General features: G+C 38.0%; 1 protein-coding gene across 2 annotated transcripts in view; it reads left to right on the plus strand.

Moving 5' to 3' along the window:
* Positions 1–16,824, plus strand: part of LOC126284100 (uncharacterized) — a 305,109-nt gene that overhangs the window by 234,622 nt on the left and 53,663 nt on the right. The window contains exons 24-27 of one of the 2 annotated variants that reach the window (XM_049982752.1): positions 3,324–3,485; positions 6,999–7,095; positions 7,175–7,285; positions 7,567–14,872. In XM_049982752.1, the coding sequence (XP_049838709.1) occupies positions 3,324–3,485; positions 6,999–7,095; positions 7,175–7,285; positions 7,567–7,634 (438 nt within the window). In that variant the 3' untranslated portion in view covers positions 7,635–14,872. Of the gene's footprint in view, positions 1–3,323; positions 3,486–6,998; positions 7,096–7,174; positions 7,286–7,566; positions 14,873–16,824 lie in introns of those variants that run through there. The other variant, XM_049982753.1, reaches the window with a different exon arrangement.

A 16,824-nucleotide genomic window follows, 5' to 3' on the forward strand; every position in this document is an offset into this window, starting at 1 on the left:
CTAGGGATGGACAACCATGATGACAGTCCAAGAATTGTATTTGCAGCTGTGAATGTGGACAACCATTAGCTGTATGATGGAATGATGACAGTGAAAATTTGTACAGGATTAGGACTCAAACCCGGACTTTCTGCTTATCATAAAGGGTCATCTTATGATAAAACTATCTGACCACACTACTTGGTCAGACTCCAATTTCCATATCTCATCAACCACGTACATGTGCAAGTGCACAACCAAATAAACATTGCATTGTACTTCTGAACAACATAGGTACTGCAATATCCTATGACAATACAAATCCACCTTGTAAACAAGGTATATGAGACACTCAAAATACCCTCAGATTTCAGAAATATTGAGTACCATAAAGATATCTGAAAATGTGTTTACAGCATTGCAGACAAAAGATGTGGATTTAGTCATCAAGCATCTTTTGAAACAGCACAAGCAAGATCTGGATGGGTAGAACGTGACAGATGCATTAATGATCCCACAGATGAACAGAAAGGAATCCTGCTATTGAGAGTGTTGCTAGACTCATTGTTAAATTGTGCATTATCTCATGGAGAATTTAATGGTTTTGAATCAGCCATGTTAGTATGATGTAGAATCTTCTCTGTGTATGCTTGCTGTGAAATACTCATAAACGAGCCAAACTCTTTGTTATATTTTCATGCCTAAAAATGAGACTAAAGAGCCCACTGTTATTTTTAATTCTAGCTTAAGAAATGTTGAAGCAAATTCACTGAATTTTGAGTTCATCCTGCAGTGAGATGATAGCAATATAAATAGCAATCAGTAATTTTTATGTTTTGCTCTGTCGAAAGAAATGTGGACAAATAAATACTTTTTTATGAATGTAGATCAAACATTATTCCAACAATGAGGTGATGACTTAAGTTCATAGAATTATTTCTTTAATTGATGAACATGATCAGACTCATCATTCAAACCTGGCTGACATATACACTGAAGTGCCAAAGAAACTGGTACACCTGCCTAATGTCATGCAGGGCCCCCGCAAGCTCGCAGAAGTGCTGCAACACAATGTGGCATGGAGTCGAATAATGTCTGAAGCAGTGCAGGAGGGAATTGACACCATGAATCCAACAGGATTGTCCATAAATCCATAATAGTACAGGGGGATGGGGATGGAGATCTCTTCCAAACAACATGTTACAAGGATTCCCAGATATACTCAATAATGTTCATGTCTGGGGAGTTTCATGTCTACTGGAAATGTTTAAACTTAGAAGAGTGTTCATGGAGTCACTCTGTAGCAATTCTGGGCATGTGGGGTGTTGCATTGTCCTGCTGGAATTGCCAAAGCCCATCGGAATACACAATGGATACAAATGGATGGATTGATCAGACAGGATGCTTACATATGTGTCACCTGTCAGAGTTGTATCCATTGTAGACTATCAAGGGTCCCATATCACTCTAACTGTACACACCCCACACCTCTACAGTGCCTCCCCCAGATGTAACAGTCCCCTGCTGGACATGCAGGGTCTGTGTATTCATGAGGTTGTCTCCATACCCCGTACAAGTCTCTCTGATTGATACTATTTGAAATAAGAGATGCTGTGCCCCATTGCTCATGCACCATCTGTAACACCACATTCAATCTCACTTAAATCTTCATAACCTGGCATTATAGCAGCAATAAGAAGCGATCTGACAACTGGGTCAGACTTTTGCAGTTATATACAGGCATTGCTTACTGCAGCACAGTATTCTGCCTGTTTACATTTGAATATGCATGCCTTCACCAGTTTATTTCGCACTTCAGTGTATATATTTCTGTGTCCAAGTTCCAATACTAAAATGTAGTTATAATGTTGAACTGATGAAGTTTCAAGTTTTCTTCAGCTGCAATTGTTATTAAATTACAAATAGTGTCATAACAAACTGACTACAAGTTTCACCATGTTCAAGTCCTGCACATTGAAACATACCACAAACAATTGTGTAAGCATGGTATCAATCAATCCATCAAGTTTATATTTTACAAGAGGTAACCTTTGAGAACTGATAACAAGTTTATCTTTAGGTAGTTGTATCAACTTCAAGGTATCATTTTCTTAGAAGACCTCCATTTCTTCTTTTGTGGAATTAAATCATTTATACAATCATAATATTCCATGACTTTGTTGAAGTCTGTTGATGCAAGCTCTTTCCAGATTGCTTTAGTCAGGCAATATAATGCATTTGTTTCTTGAGACTGAAGAGTTTGGTGACCCAATTCATAATGATCTGCACTCCCATCAAGCACTGCCTACCCGCAGACCCTGTCCATTATACTCTTGGTCACAGTGGTTACTGCAGTTCATAGCAGTGAACCCCCTTCAATTTACATATAGTGTTTCACAGCTGAGGGATCTGTGTGGTGTCTGCTCTGTTGAAGGAACAGACACTGCACATTCAAATAATTGATAAGGCTCTGGGCAATGGATCCATTTTCTTCAGTATGAATGCACAAATACATCCAACCTCCTGTGGGAATCTCTAAGTAGCAGCAAGAGGATAGCATATGTATTCAGTGAAAAAAAAAAAATGACTCTAGACTGTTAAACCGATTTCAGAGAAGACTTTGATCTCAGAAAGGGCTTGTATGTAGTGCATTTCTCTTTTCTTTGCAGCAAACTAGGCACATATAGCATTACAGGTGCCTACAATGAGGCACTGTAGTTGTGCCTATCATATAGAAGGCTGCTGATAGAAAATAACAACACCTGATAAAATATCACTCATGTCAGGAGTCCCATCCTCCTCCTTATCCCCACACAGTGTGTGAGTTTCATTGCAAGTGTATGTGTGTGTGTGTGTGTGTGTGTGAGAGAGAGAGAGAGAGAGAGAGAGAGAGAGAGAGAGAGAGAGAGAGAGAGAGAGTGTGTGTGTGTGTGTGTGTGTGTGTGTGTGTGTGTGTGTGTGTGTGTGTGTGTGTGTGTGAGTGTGTGTGTGTGCGCGTGTGTGTGTGCGTGAGGGTTGTCTGTGTTTGACAAAGGCCTTGTTGGCCGAAAGCTCACTTTCTGGCATTCTTTTTGTTTTACCTATCTGTGACTCAGCATCTCCACTGTGTCATGAGCAGCAGTTATCATTTTCGTAATATTGTTGTGTTCCATCCTCATTTCCCATTGTTTAAAACAGGTTACATTTGATGTTGATAAAGATTTTGTAATGGTACATGCTAAGATAACTTTTCAGCTGTCATATACATAAAGCAAAATAAGTTCTCATAGATGCCCATCAGATTAGTCATGCTCTCAGATAGTATTGAATTTGAAAGGTGTGAGCCTATGATATAAATGTTTCAGATACTACGTGTAGATATACTGGAAGATGCTGGAGAAAGCATGAGCCCAGAGGTTGATATAGGCCAAGTAGAAGGAGCCTTTGTGATGGGTCTTGGCTATTGGTTAAAGGAATTCATGGTTTATGATGATGACACTGGAAAGGCATTGACAAACCGAACCTGGGTATGTTTAAAACTTTAATGCATTTGCAGAACTATTATGCAAGCAAAGCAGTGTTGTAATGAGAAATTAAATTTTATTTTCTTTCTTTCCTTCTATCATGATGCAAAAAACAATATTAATCTCTATTCAATGGTAATCAAATATTGTCCATATTGTATCAACTGTTTTCTGTATCTGCAGAAAATATTTTGAAATACTATCTTTTATAAATCACCTACATTTGCAACAATCATATGGAACATGTATTGGGTTCAAATACAAAAACAGATTGCAGTAGTGACTTGTTACTCAGAGCCTTATCTTGGTAAACACTTCTTATCATTGTTCACAAACTCTGGAAAAACTCTAAAATAGTATGCTGGAGGAATGAATATAGTGAGAATTTTAGGTTCATTAGAGTTCCATGTAACTACTGGTATGAAACTGTTCTAATCTTTTGTGAAATATGTAATGCTGTATGAAGTAAATCTGGATACTTTACCAGGTGTACACGTAAGAAATGCACATTTCACCTGATAGTTGTCACACCTATGCAGTTTGTTCTATAAAGATGTGCCACTGTGCCACTTTGTTGTACCAACAACAAGTGTCAGAAATGCATGAGTGATAAACTGGAAAAGTGTGTGCATAGTGTTGTGTTCAATACGTTCAAATTTATGACAGACAAAGAGCATTTGGTGACAGCATTAATTTTTTGTTTTCATTTGAACAAAACTGCTGCTGAAACATACCAGTTACTTTGAGAAGCTTGTGATGAATATGTTCTATCACAGGATAAATGTGAATGATGATTTTGGCATTACAAAATATTGACTTTGATGTTACAGACAAGGAATGTGGAAAACCGACAAAAAAATATGAAGATGTGGAATTGGAAGCATTGTTGAATAAAGATGATTTGCAAACTCAAAAACAAGTTACCAAGCAATTGGGCATCAGTCAACAATCTGTTTCCAATTGGCCACGAGATATGAGAAAGATTCAGAATACAGATAGATTAGTTGAACGACGGATAAATCGAAAAGTGCAAAAATGTGTATGAGCTTTTGCTTGCTTGTTTGTGCCAAGTGAAGTCATTTTTGCTTCATATAGTTACAAGGGATAAAAAGTCGATTTGTTTTGAGAATCCCAAGCACAAAAAATCATGTATGGACAAGGCACACCATCCACATTGACTTCAAGACCGAGTTGTTTTGGTAGAAAGACAATGCTCTGTGTTTGCTGAGACTAGACTGGGGTGTTCTATTATGAGCTGTTAAAATCTGGGGAAATGTTTAATACTAAATATTACCAACAATGATTGCAAATTTCAACCATTTGCTGCTTGCAGAAAGACCACAATACTGAAAGAGGCAACAAAAACTCTGTTTTCTTCATGGCCATGCTCTTTCACATATGGCAAAACCAATTTATGACACATTGGGAGCACTTGGCTGGGAAGTTCTACCTCACACAACTTGCTCACTATGCTTGTCTCCTTCCAATTACCACTTGTTTGCATCAATGGGTTACACACTCGCTGAACAGCACTTTTGTTTGTTTGAAGATGTGAAAAAATGGCTCAATGAATGGTTCACAGCAAAAGGGGAAAATTTTTACTGGTCTGATATTCACAAATTACCCAAAAGGTGGGAGAAATGTACAACAGATGATAGAGCATACTTTGAATAAAGTGCTGTTTATCATTCTTCCAAATGAAACATGTTTTAAGACAAAAAAAATCGCATTTCATACTTGTACATCTGGTACTAGAATTTGAAACAGCACCCTTGCCTCTGAAGGACAATGTGCTAACATTGGGACTACTCAAGAATGCCTCATTAACTGACTCATAGGTGCTGTCAGAGTCAAACACAAGATTTCTGCAGTAGATGAAATCTGAAAATGTGAACAGATCTTGCATCCATTCATTCATCCCATTCATTTCATAAAGGCTAAACCTTGTTAGAGCAATGTTTTAATCTGCTATTTGCTTCTATTTTGATCTTATTGTGCTTTTCATATCCTCAAAATAAATATTTCTTGGACAGTCTCTTTTCTTTTTGCCTCATCCATTGTCTTTGTATTAATTTATATGAAAGGTGTTCTCTGTAAAGATCTATCCAATAAATTTCATTTTTCTAGTATGTATTTATTTTATTAGGTTTCTTTCATCATGTGATCCCTACAGGACTTTTTCATTTGTTTTCCTTTCCACTCAACTTATTCTGCTCAATTTTTGCCATATAAATATTGCTTTTGCATCTCTTATTCCTCCAGTGTCCAGCTTTTATATCAATAAAGATGTGCACTCCACACAAATAAGAGGACGGATCATTGGGTCATCAGGTTTTCAGAAAAGACACACACATTGATTGTTATCTGCAGAAAGATTCTAACCACCACCCAAGACATAAAAGAGGGGTGATTAAAACATTAATAGACAGGGTGCACAAAATAAGTGAACCAGTTCACTTAGATGATGAGATTGAACACCTTAGAGTGACCTTCAAGAAGAATGGATATTCCAACAGAGAGACAGATTGTGCACTATGCCCTAGAACAACAACCAGGATGGACGAAGATCGACACCAACCCAATGGGAAAGTGTTCTTACCATTCATCAGTAAGGTCACTGTTCGCATTGGAAAAATTTTAAGCAATTACGATGTGGAAACTGTTTGCAGGCCCACCATGAAAATAAAAAAAAAATGTTTAAGATCCACAAAAGATAAATGACATCTTAAGCTACACCAGGTGTCTATAAAATTCCATGCAGTTGTGGAAAGGTCTATATAGGCACAACAAGAAGAAGCATCAACACCTGTCTGGGTGAACATAAAAGGAACTGCCGCGTCGGACATATTGATAAATTAGCTGTAGCAGAACATGTGTTTTAGGAAGGTGATCATGAAATAAAGTTTAGTGAGACAACTGTCATAGCAAAGACATCACATTATTATGCACAAATTTACAGAGAGGCCATTGAGATTGCCAAACACTGCAATAATTTTAATAGAAAAGATGAAGGCATTAAGCAGGATAAGATATGGATCTCAGCATTGGAGCAACAGCATGACAATCAATTAACTCCAATGTCACTTGATTGAAAGCAGCACCCTCTGGACGACTTATATATATGGCACTTCTTCGCGCTCTCGTCACAGTTCACCAATTTTCCTCGGATGATGCCTTCCGCAGTTGAAGACGGAACGTCAGGAGACAGTCTTATGTATGGAACTCGTCATCTTAGCCCAGGAGTGTTAAGTGATGACTCAAATTTCTGTCTCTTTCTTTCCACTCCACCCACATAACAGCAGCATATATAAAACATAATAGCTGTATTAACATAACTGAATATTTCCTAAAATACTCAAATAATTATTTTTATGTTTAGTGCAGGCAAATTGAAAGTCGCAGCTTACAGTTATGTATGATTTCTCAGTTTTTCTTTGAAAGTGTAAAACAGTGCACTTTTTTCATTGATGAGGACATTTTTTCTGTTTTTTAATAATTGTGTAATTTTGTTCTAAGAACTACAAACCTCCTGGAGCCAAAGACATCCCTATTGACTTCAGAATAGAGCTGAGGAAAAATGCTCCTAATCCTGTTGGAGTTCTTCGTTCAAAAGGTTAGTTCACGTTTAAAATGTTACTGTTGATAAAAAAAATAAATAAAAAAAATATTACTGACTTGTTTATAATTTATAGCAACTGGTGAACCACCCCTCTGCATGAGCATTAGTGCTTTATTTGCAATACGTGAAGCGGTACTGGCAGCTAGACAAGATTCAGGTCACTCCGCCAAGTGGTTTGAGATGAGTAAGTAACTTAAATCATCCTTTATATATTCATTAGTCAGATGAGGTGAAATGATGTGTCATACTCAAGAATAACATGAAATTACATACATAAATTAGTAATTATTTTGTTTTGCATGAGACATAATGAAACACAAATCTACAGTATGTGTGGCATAACTGTGAATGAAGTAAATAATAGTAATTAATATTTTTTGTACTGTCGTGGAATTAAATCTTAGACTATACTTTGAAAAGCTGATACCACTAAATATTTAAAAAATAATTCATTCTGTTTTTCAGATCCTCCTGCTACCCCAGAAAAAGTTTTCTTTACCAGCCTGACAAGCTACAAGCAGTTTGAACTTTAAAAACTTACAAAAGTTAATGGTGCTTCCATTTTCTTATTTAGTCTAATTATTTAACAATAGTCATTAAATGAATATGCTTTTGAAACATGAGTTTATGTTTCAGTAACATATAGTAACAATGGAGAGGGGGTTGAATGGTTGTGGTAAGGACACTCCTCATGATAATATGAAGCACACTGAAAAAGCAAGAGCTATTTGATTTCTATATGCGCATTAGAAAAGTTTTCACTAGAGATTTGAGTTCCCTACAAACCTACTTCACATTTCCACTCTAAAGGCCAGTCACTTATAAACACTTTCATAACATAGTGCTAGCCTCTTAAACCCCATTGCATAGAATATCTCGATCTAGGAGTTGAATCAGTTGACAATGGTGGTATTGAGCTCCTCATCACCTTCAGATCAATGTTTCATGTCCAAAAAATATAACAGTGTCTAGAGCAAACTTGGAACTGTAGGATGGATGATTGAAAAGTTCTCAATGGAAATGCTTCCCTAAGCCATTGATTTTAGATGATACATGAGTATTTTGCAAGAACATTAACTGTAACTGAGTTGTTTAGTGCAATAAAGTCCCAGCCCAAATGGAATTGGTGTTAACTGAATGCTGATATGTAGCAGAGATGTAAGCTTTATAAAAAATGAGAACAAAGTTTCTTGTGATGACATTCTTGTATAAACCATTCTCAGATTTCTTGTCATGTAAGTTCTTGGTAAAATGTCAAGATTTCTACAGTTACCACCTTAGTCTTCATCAGGGGCAATCTGTTGCTCCTGATGAAGTCTGATGCTTGTAATCATAGAAAGCTTGAGGTTTTATATGCAGAACTGAAATGTCAAAAATGTTTTTACAAAATATGATTTTAAGACTTCACAAACATCTAGTGTGCAAAAGCTCAAGAGGTAGTGTGAGTCTTTTCAAATTTATTCATATTTTATTGTTACCTTCATAGCTCTCATGCATAAATTTGTAGTGGGCTGTGGTGGCTGACCACTACCTCAGCAGTGTTGGATTGTGGCGCTGGCTCATTGTCAGGATGTTGGCAATCAGTAATATATATGAACTACATCAACAGCCAACTGACACTCTTAGTATTCAACTGTAGTTGTTACATCACCTTGGGCATGTGCTGATGGCAGTGTAGGGTAGAACTGCTGAAATGGAATGCCCATGGTAGCATGTATGCTGGTCTGATATTGATTTCAATTCAAGGCAGGGTTTATCTGCATGCAATGAAGCCTTCAATGATTCTCACAGCAGAAAACAGGCTCTAGCAATGGGACCTGTCCCTGCAAGAAATGGCATTGTGATATTTTGCCTGCTCAAGTACAGACAGTTGGACAGGTACTCTGCTCTGGAGATGAACTGCGGTCTTCCAAGGCAGTAGACCAGCTGTAGATGAATCAAGCCTTATATGGCTACCAGCTGGAAGATACCAAGTCGCTGGAATGGACAGTCGCAGTAAATCAAGTTTCCATATTCTACCAGCAAAACTTTCCATCATTTCACTGTGTTTCTTTGTTTTCCAGGTAACTGCTAACAGGAAACATTTTGCTATTTTTTTTTTTTTAGCTTTCAAGAAGGTCCTGCTTTAAAACTTAAAAAATCTGTGCCTTTTTTAAAAAATCTTCTGTACATCTCAAAAAAGGCATTTTCTCACCTGTCAACCTCAATGTTGCCATTTGCAATAGCTAACATCCTCCCAACCTACAATCTTTGCTACTGCTTCCAGGTCATGCAAGAAACACACCACACCCTTTTTGGCTTACCAGAAAAGGGAGTAATTAAATTAGTGGGAGCTAATCTGTTAGGGGACTAGTTGGCTTCGTCAATAACTCCTTTTTCTTCTTAACTGCTAGTCATCTATGCAACTCTTATTATTTCCTGACAACTGTGCAATCTGATTAGCCAGCTGCTCGATCACTTCCAGATGGGAAACACCCTCTGTCCCAAACTGAGCCAGTGTGGAACCTTTATTTACAATACACAGCCAATAGCAACACAAACCAATAATTTATTCACTCATAACCATAGTGTACTGACTTACACCCTAAGCATAATCATTAACCACTTTGATTCAGTACACTGACTAACACTATGGCCGTAATGTGGCACAAAAAACACTCCACTGGTACAGACTCACAACGTGAGGCACTACCCACTAGTAAGTTGCACCATGAACACCTCACTAGCTGCAAATAGTGTTCCCTGATGCTGCCATGAAATAGTGATATATCAGCTGGTTGTAATGGTTCACAAACATAATCTTCATATTCTGAAACTTGAACTTAGAAACCATCTCCACTGTATATGAAAGTAGAAGAAACAATGCAGTTAATTCACTCACCACGTGGACGCTGATAATTGCAGCAGTGAGGTCATCATGCAAACATCAGCAGTGGCAATGGTCCAAAGTTCTGACTGCAACTATAGTAGGCTGGGATAGTTAGCCTCCACCTTGGCAGGAGTAAACGGAGGTGGTGGGCCACTGTCGGGACATAGCCACTGTTAGTACATGTAAACATCATCGGTAGCCAAGCATTTTAAATAGTTTCAAGTTACAACACTCTTGATATTGACCCACAGTGGTTATGCATCCTGGGCCTGTATTGATGGTAGTGAGGCCAACAGTTGCTGAGGCAGTGACCAGCTAATGGCCATCTTGGTATCAGTGTAAAGTAGGACCACTGACACGGAACGCCCACACAAGTCTGGTGCGGTTCTACAACTCAGAGCAAAGACAGCCTCTAGCAGTTCTTCTGCATAGGTACAGGCCTTTGATTCAGTTTCATCAATATGGACACAAACTGCTGCCATTTAGGGCAAGAACTCAGCTGCAGCAGGAGCAAGCTCAAAGTGGCCCAACAGCTGGAAGGTGCCAAGTCCTCATGATCAGACTTAGCCACAGCAGTCAGCTTGTCGCTGGTGGAGGTGGTAGCTTGCAAAATCAAGTCACTCTGTCACCTGGTTTGGACTTCCCATTGTAGTACATACTACCAATTGTGAATACTTTGGCTAGGAATGATGAGTATTTATGCTAGTTAGGTAGCCATCTGTTCTGTCAGAACTGCTTCTGTCCATGTACATTGAAACAAGGTGGCAGCTAGTAGGCATGACAACTACTCCACCATTGCTATGGTTGGCTCACTTTACTGCAATGTTGGTGTTACTGCAAGTGGTGTCCCCTGTCTGGCAACCTACAAACCAACTAGTGGTATTTCTGCATCTAATTAAATGGTGTTTTGGGTCTGTTCTGAACCTGGCATGACATCTGTGGCTCATTTGCGACAGTTGTGGCAGTACTGCCACAATTCAGCAGCACCAGTGGACAAATGTCATGAAATATGAGGATCGATTGTTTGAAAATCCTGTCTCATGGCTCCAGTACTATAATTTAATTACACAATGAACTTACATGAAATAAAGCCAACTAATAAAATGAAAATGAGAAAACATGTGTCTTTCAAATATAACTTCCTTGGTTCCAAAATGAAATTTTCACTCTGCAGCAGAGTATGTGCTGATATGACATATCGTGGCAGATTATAACTGAGTGCCAGACCAAGACTCAAACTTGTGACCTTTGATTTTCGTGGCCAAGGAAGTTTTATAAGTTTCTAGGATCATCACACACACACACACACACACGCACACACATAAGTTAATTGATTATATTTATTTCCAACAAGAGTACCAAAATAGATGAGGGAAGTTATAGTTCCATTCTAACTAGTTCCTTTCGTACCTTTCTGTGACAAGGGCAGTCAAAGTTTATGTTATTGACACTTTGCAACAGCACACAGTCACAATGGAATTATTGTTGGTAGAGTTGTGGTTGAATGGTCATTACAAATCTTCTATTGTTTCTTTTTGCTAGTGAATTTACATTTTGTATCCCCCTTTTCAGAGTACCGTAGTAACTTTAACATATGTTGCTGAGTTTGTCTGCACCCCTTTGCCCTTCTGTAGATCTTCATTCTGCCATTACTTGTTCAATTTGCTTCTGGGCATGTTCCTGATTGCGGCAATTAGATTCCTAAATGGGATGTATCTCTCCTGTATTCCATTTGTTGCTGTGTTCTGGCTTGTAATGATGCTGTTCTATAGATGAACTGAGCCCAGAAGAAGTGTTACCTACCAAATAATCTGTCACCTTCATGCTATCAATGATACATTTTAATTCAACTATTTTCTTTTATGGTCACCCAGAATTCTCTTGATGCAGTGGACGTGCTATGCAATGCCACCAACTCTCACCATATGACTTCAATTGTGTCTGCAGAGGGTTGGGGGCAGGATGAGAGCTTTGTAGTATTCAAGCTACAAAATGACATAACTGCTTTTTAAAGAACTCTTCTGTATTTTGCTGCTGTTATGCAAAAATTGCAACACTGGATGAACATATCTCCCGTTAGTCAGAACAACATCTCCAAATAAAATTGGAGAGCAGAATAAAGAGAATGACATTTAACATTTTTCTTCAGCTTCTTTCAACTGTTTCTGGGTGTTATCATTGTACACAGTGCCTCTTGTTCTATTTCTTTCATGATGCCAATGCATAAGTGACACCTTCACAACAGATGGAAATGCCCAAGTGCCGTCACACCTTGGTGACATTCCATACTCATGTGTCTCATGCCAACTCTGTACATTCTTCAAACCAGCACATGCACAGTGGAAAGTTCTCTATATGCCAACTACTTACACAAAGTTTTTCATGAGCACCTTTCACCTAATCACGAGGAAGAGGTGTAACAACATGTTACACCACAGTTCTTTGCCTTCTCATTCCTCACAATTCTGGCATGGACTTTGGGCTATAGAAATGAGACTACTAATATATTTAACCACAGTTCTGATATGGTAGGAACTTTTTATGGTATGGCACGTAGCAGCTTCCTTTGTTTCTATCAATTGATGATTGTGTTTGCACTGCAGAGAGGGAGTCCATTATTATTATATGTTCAGCTTGGATCATGTTACTGCATCTTAATATGCTTTGATGGCTAAAAATTCTACCAGCTAAACCGACACCTCTATTGGTAGTTGGAAAAGTTGTCTCTCTGTTTTTATAACATATGTAGGTGCACAACCAATAGTGTCATTTGGACCCTGGCAAAAGCTTTCTAAACTGCTATAGTTTATCAGATTAGTCTGTATTGATACTTTAAGTCCAGTATCTGGTTGATATTCTCAAGATGTTGCTCATAATAGGGTAGCAGAAATGATTTTTGAATGTGATCCTGAAACTTACTAGGAGTTCAAAATACCGCACCAATGATGGTGTTTATTTGTAGACAGAACATTGGCTGATGTAGCATTTAGCTGTAAGATTGCAGATTTTATTTATCAGCATATTACCAAAGCATCATTGCTGTTTCAGAATAAATTTCCTGCTGAAATAGTTTCTGTGTAGTTGATAAAGGTGTTTCAACTGTTTCGAATAATGTGTTTGTCAGAGTGGATCTTGATTTTTCTGAAGGCTATGATACATGGGGGGTGGCAACTGTGTTAGGTACTCAATGTCTCTGTATTTAGACTAGTGAATGACTGCCTCAGGGGCGTTTTGCTGGAGACTGTACTGGGTATTTTTCCCCGTTTCGCAGACTAATTTTTCTTCTATAACTATATCATTTTGCACTCTACATTTAGAGAAGTAAAATGTAAACTTCATCATTCAACTAAAATACCTCATACTTATCTACTGGCCTTAAAGTTATCAAAATTTAATAAAACAAGTAAAACAACTGCTTCAGGCAAGTGCCGAGATGAGATTGTCCCCCCCCCCCCCCCCCCCCCCAACCAACCAAAACTGGCACAAGAAACTTTCTCTCATCCTCAGGGCATCAGCAAGTACTACTGTACAACTGTAGTGTGCTTACTAGGAATGATTATTTTGGACAATGCATACATCACTGCCAACAAAGATTTTTTTTTTTTTTTGCCCCCTCAGGAATAAAATGTATCACTTTCAGTAGATGGTTTCTTTCCAGGACCCACTTTTCCATGGGAAGGAATATACTCTTCTGTTACTGAGAAAAATTTTATTCTTCAATTTGTTTCAGTTGTAGTCATTCTTTCGTACATTCTTCAATTTTTTTTTCACTATCACTATCACTTTTTATGTCGCTCAAACCCAAATCCTGAAAAATTTGAATGCTCCTTGTCAACACAAAAAATAGTAATGGAATGAATTTCACCAATACTAGGATCAATGAGTTTTGAAGCTGTTTTTGTTGGTTGTCCTTAGAAAAACAGTCTAGATTGGACAAATCACATTTATTGGCGACTGCTGTCCATCCGAAGGTGAACCATCTTGAGGCTGTACTCAAAAGTTAATGTGTGGAGACAGCTTCACAGAGCAGGAATTACAGAAGCTGTCAACTATTGAATAGCTGGTCTGTGGATCCATATCCATACATCAGCTTTGGGTATGGTCTGAAGATGGTCTGCCTTTGGACTGCAACTGTTGACAAATAAAAGTGATCTGTGTTATATAGAGTGTTTTGCTACATACAATTGTGAATATTGGATGCTGTTTTCCCAAAATGTTTCTGAAAGTATGTTTTTGTTTACTTTCTCTCCATGTTGAATGATTACTGAATCAAAATCATGACTTCTGTGATTTGATAAATAATCAGTACATAGTGCTGCATTCATGCAATTTTATTCTGAGATACCAACAGTTAAATACAAATAATTGGTTCTTAATGTTAGAAAAGGTTTCATATTATAAAGGTCTAGTATAATAGAAGTAATGTACACTGAGCAGAATGATATGCTATTTAACCTATCAAAATTATCATTTCTGAAAATTATACAAAAATGAATATCTTCACATTTACAAATGGTTTTTTTTGGTACCCTCATATTTAGAACCAGATTTGATCCTAAAGAAAATACAGGAAATTTAGCTGTCTCATTTAATGTTACCTAGTCAATGTATGTTATTCATAATTCAAAACTTTTATTTTATTGTTGCTAAATCTTAATTGTTTCATGTCAAACAGCTCATTGTTGTGATTTTATGGATTATTTAGAGGTAAATCCTTTGTCATTAAATTTCAAGTATGTAAGCCTAGACTCCTAAAATATTTTTCTAGTAGTCTCTCACATTCTACAATGACATCTGTGATGATTTCCTGTAAATAATTAAGGAACTCCCATAAGGGAATAAGTAAAAAAAAATTAATATTTTTGCTACTGTTGAAAAATAAACTATATTCTAAAAAGTGAAGCTGCAAATTGTTACCAAAAATATTGTAATCTAGTCAGTTAATTGACATTTTAAAATATTGAAAAAAATATTTGTAGTTTTTAATTAATTCTTCTATCAGAATCCATGTATGTTTTAAGTTTTTCCATTAAGTGTAAACCATAAATTTAAGTCTAAGTAGCAGATGTCTGCAGCTCGTGGCTAGCACTGCTGCCTCAGGATCACTGGGTCCCTGGTTTGATTCCTGGCCAGGTTCGGGATTTTATCTGTCTGGGGAGTGTGTGTTTGTGTTGTCTTTATCAATTCATCATCATCATCATCATCATCATCATCATCATCATCATCGTCATTATTCGTGATAGTGGCTCGATCTGACTGTAAAAATTGAGACTTTGAATGGGTGTTGATGACTGCGCAGTTGAGCGCCTGACAAACCAAACATCACCATCATAGTCGTCCACAATGAATGTCATACTCTATATTTCCAGGTCCAGAACTTATGTACTCATCAGTATATCTACAAAAAGTAATTTGTGAGTAAAAGTCAAGAATAGTGAGCAAAATTTGCTTTTTTTAAATTTTTTGTGGGGGTCATAAAGTACCCCTCTCTTGCCCACCCAGTTGGCCGTGCGGTCTAACGTACGGCTTTCCCGGCGGGAAGGAGCACCTGGTCCCCAGCACGAATCCGCCCGGCAGACTTGTGTCGAGTTCCGGTGAGCTCGCCAGTCTGTGGGTAGTTTTTAGGTGGTTTTCAATCTGCCACGGTGAATGTGGGCTGGTTCCCGTTATTCCGCCTCAGCTACACTATATCGACGATTGCTGTGTAAAAGAGTTCTCCACGTACACGTACACCACCATTACTCTACCACGCAAACATAGGGGCTACACTTGCCTGGTGTGAGATGTCCCCTGGGGGCAGGATCCACAGGAGGCCAAACCGCACAGTAGCCCTGGGTTCGGTGTGGGGCAGCGGAGGGGTGAAATGGACTGCAGTAGTCATCATTTGGTTGTGGACCACTGCGGCTGCGGAGCCTCTCTGTCGTTTCTAGGCCCTCAGTTAACATACAATACAATACCCCTCTCTTGGCAGCACATGTCATTAAAAGTGTGTTCATATTTGCTAAATGTGTGCTAAAGATATTTTCAGGTTCTGGACCCTACTTACACATTAGTACCTTTTAAAAATTACATTGTTTATTTAAGTTAACAACAGTTAACAAAATTTGTTTTATTTTTATAATTTTTTGGGTGGCCGTTATGTTTCACCTTTCTGCCCCCTCCCCACCTCAGCCCCTGATAACACGCGTTAGGGAGAGTGCTTTGTATTATTAGGGTGAAGGCGGGTTTTTGCCCTCAGTTCGATGATCGGTTTGAACACTGCAGCGCATTACTACGACAGTGCTATTGGATTTGGTATTGCCCTTGCTTTCCTTCAACGTCTGAAGTGTCTTAATAAGACAGTATCAGAGGGGGACCAGTTGTTGTTTCAACAGGGGCTCCGAGGAATGGCAGCAGTGGTAAGAGTGTCATAAACTTTATTGTCAGACTCTGGCTAATCAGATATGGAGTCCTTTCAAAATAAATTGAATAAACGTTATTTTAAAGTGCAATATTTACAAGTGCATTTCATTTTCAATGGGAGAGAGTGTTCCTCCTAGAGGATGGTGTGCCTTGGAATACATGATGTTTTCTGCTTGGTACTTCAGTCTAGTGACTGATTTTAGAATCAAATGAATGGATGCACACTAGAGACTGCCATAAGCAATTTACACCATTTTCTACTGTTTTTGCTGTTACACATGAGGTTCTATCTTGAGCAGCGTTTTCTGTACGTTTAAGTGGAATATAATATACTCATATTACAGCTATTACGAATACATTTTAATTCTTCTGTTATAGATTTACAGCGAGCTAAATTCTATAAATTTAAAAAAAATAGTTATATGTCTTGTGAACAGTTAAACCATACTTCA

The sequence above is a fragment of the Schistocerca gregaria genome, chromosome 8 (genome assembly GCF_023897955.1).
Source record: "Schistocerca gregaria isolate iqSchGreg1 chromosome 8, iqSchGreg1.2, whole genome shotgun sequence".
NCBI classification, from domain to species: domain Eukaryota; kingdom Metazoa; phylum Arthropoda; class Insecta; order Orthoptera; family Acrididae; genus Schistocerca; species Schistocerca gregaria.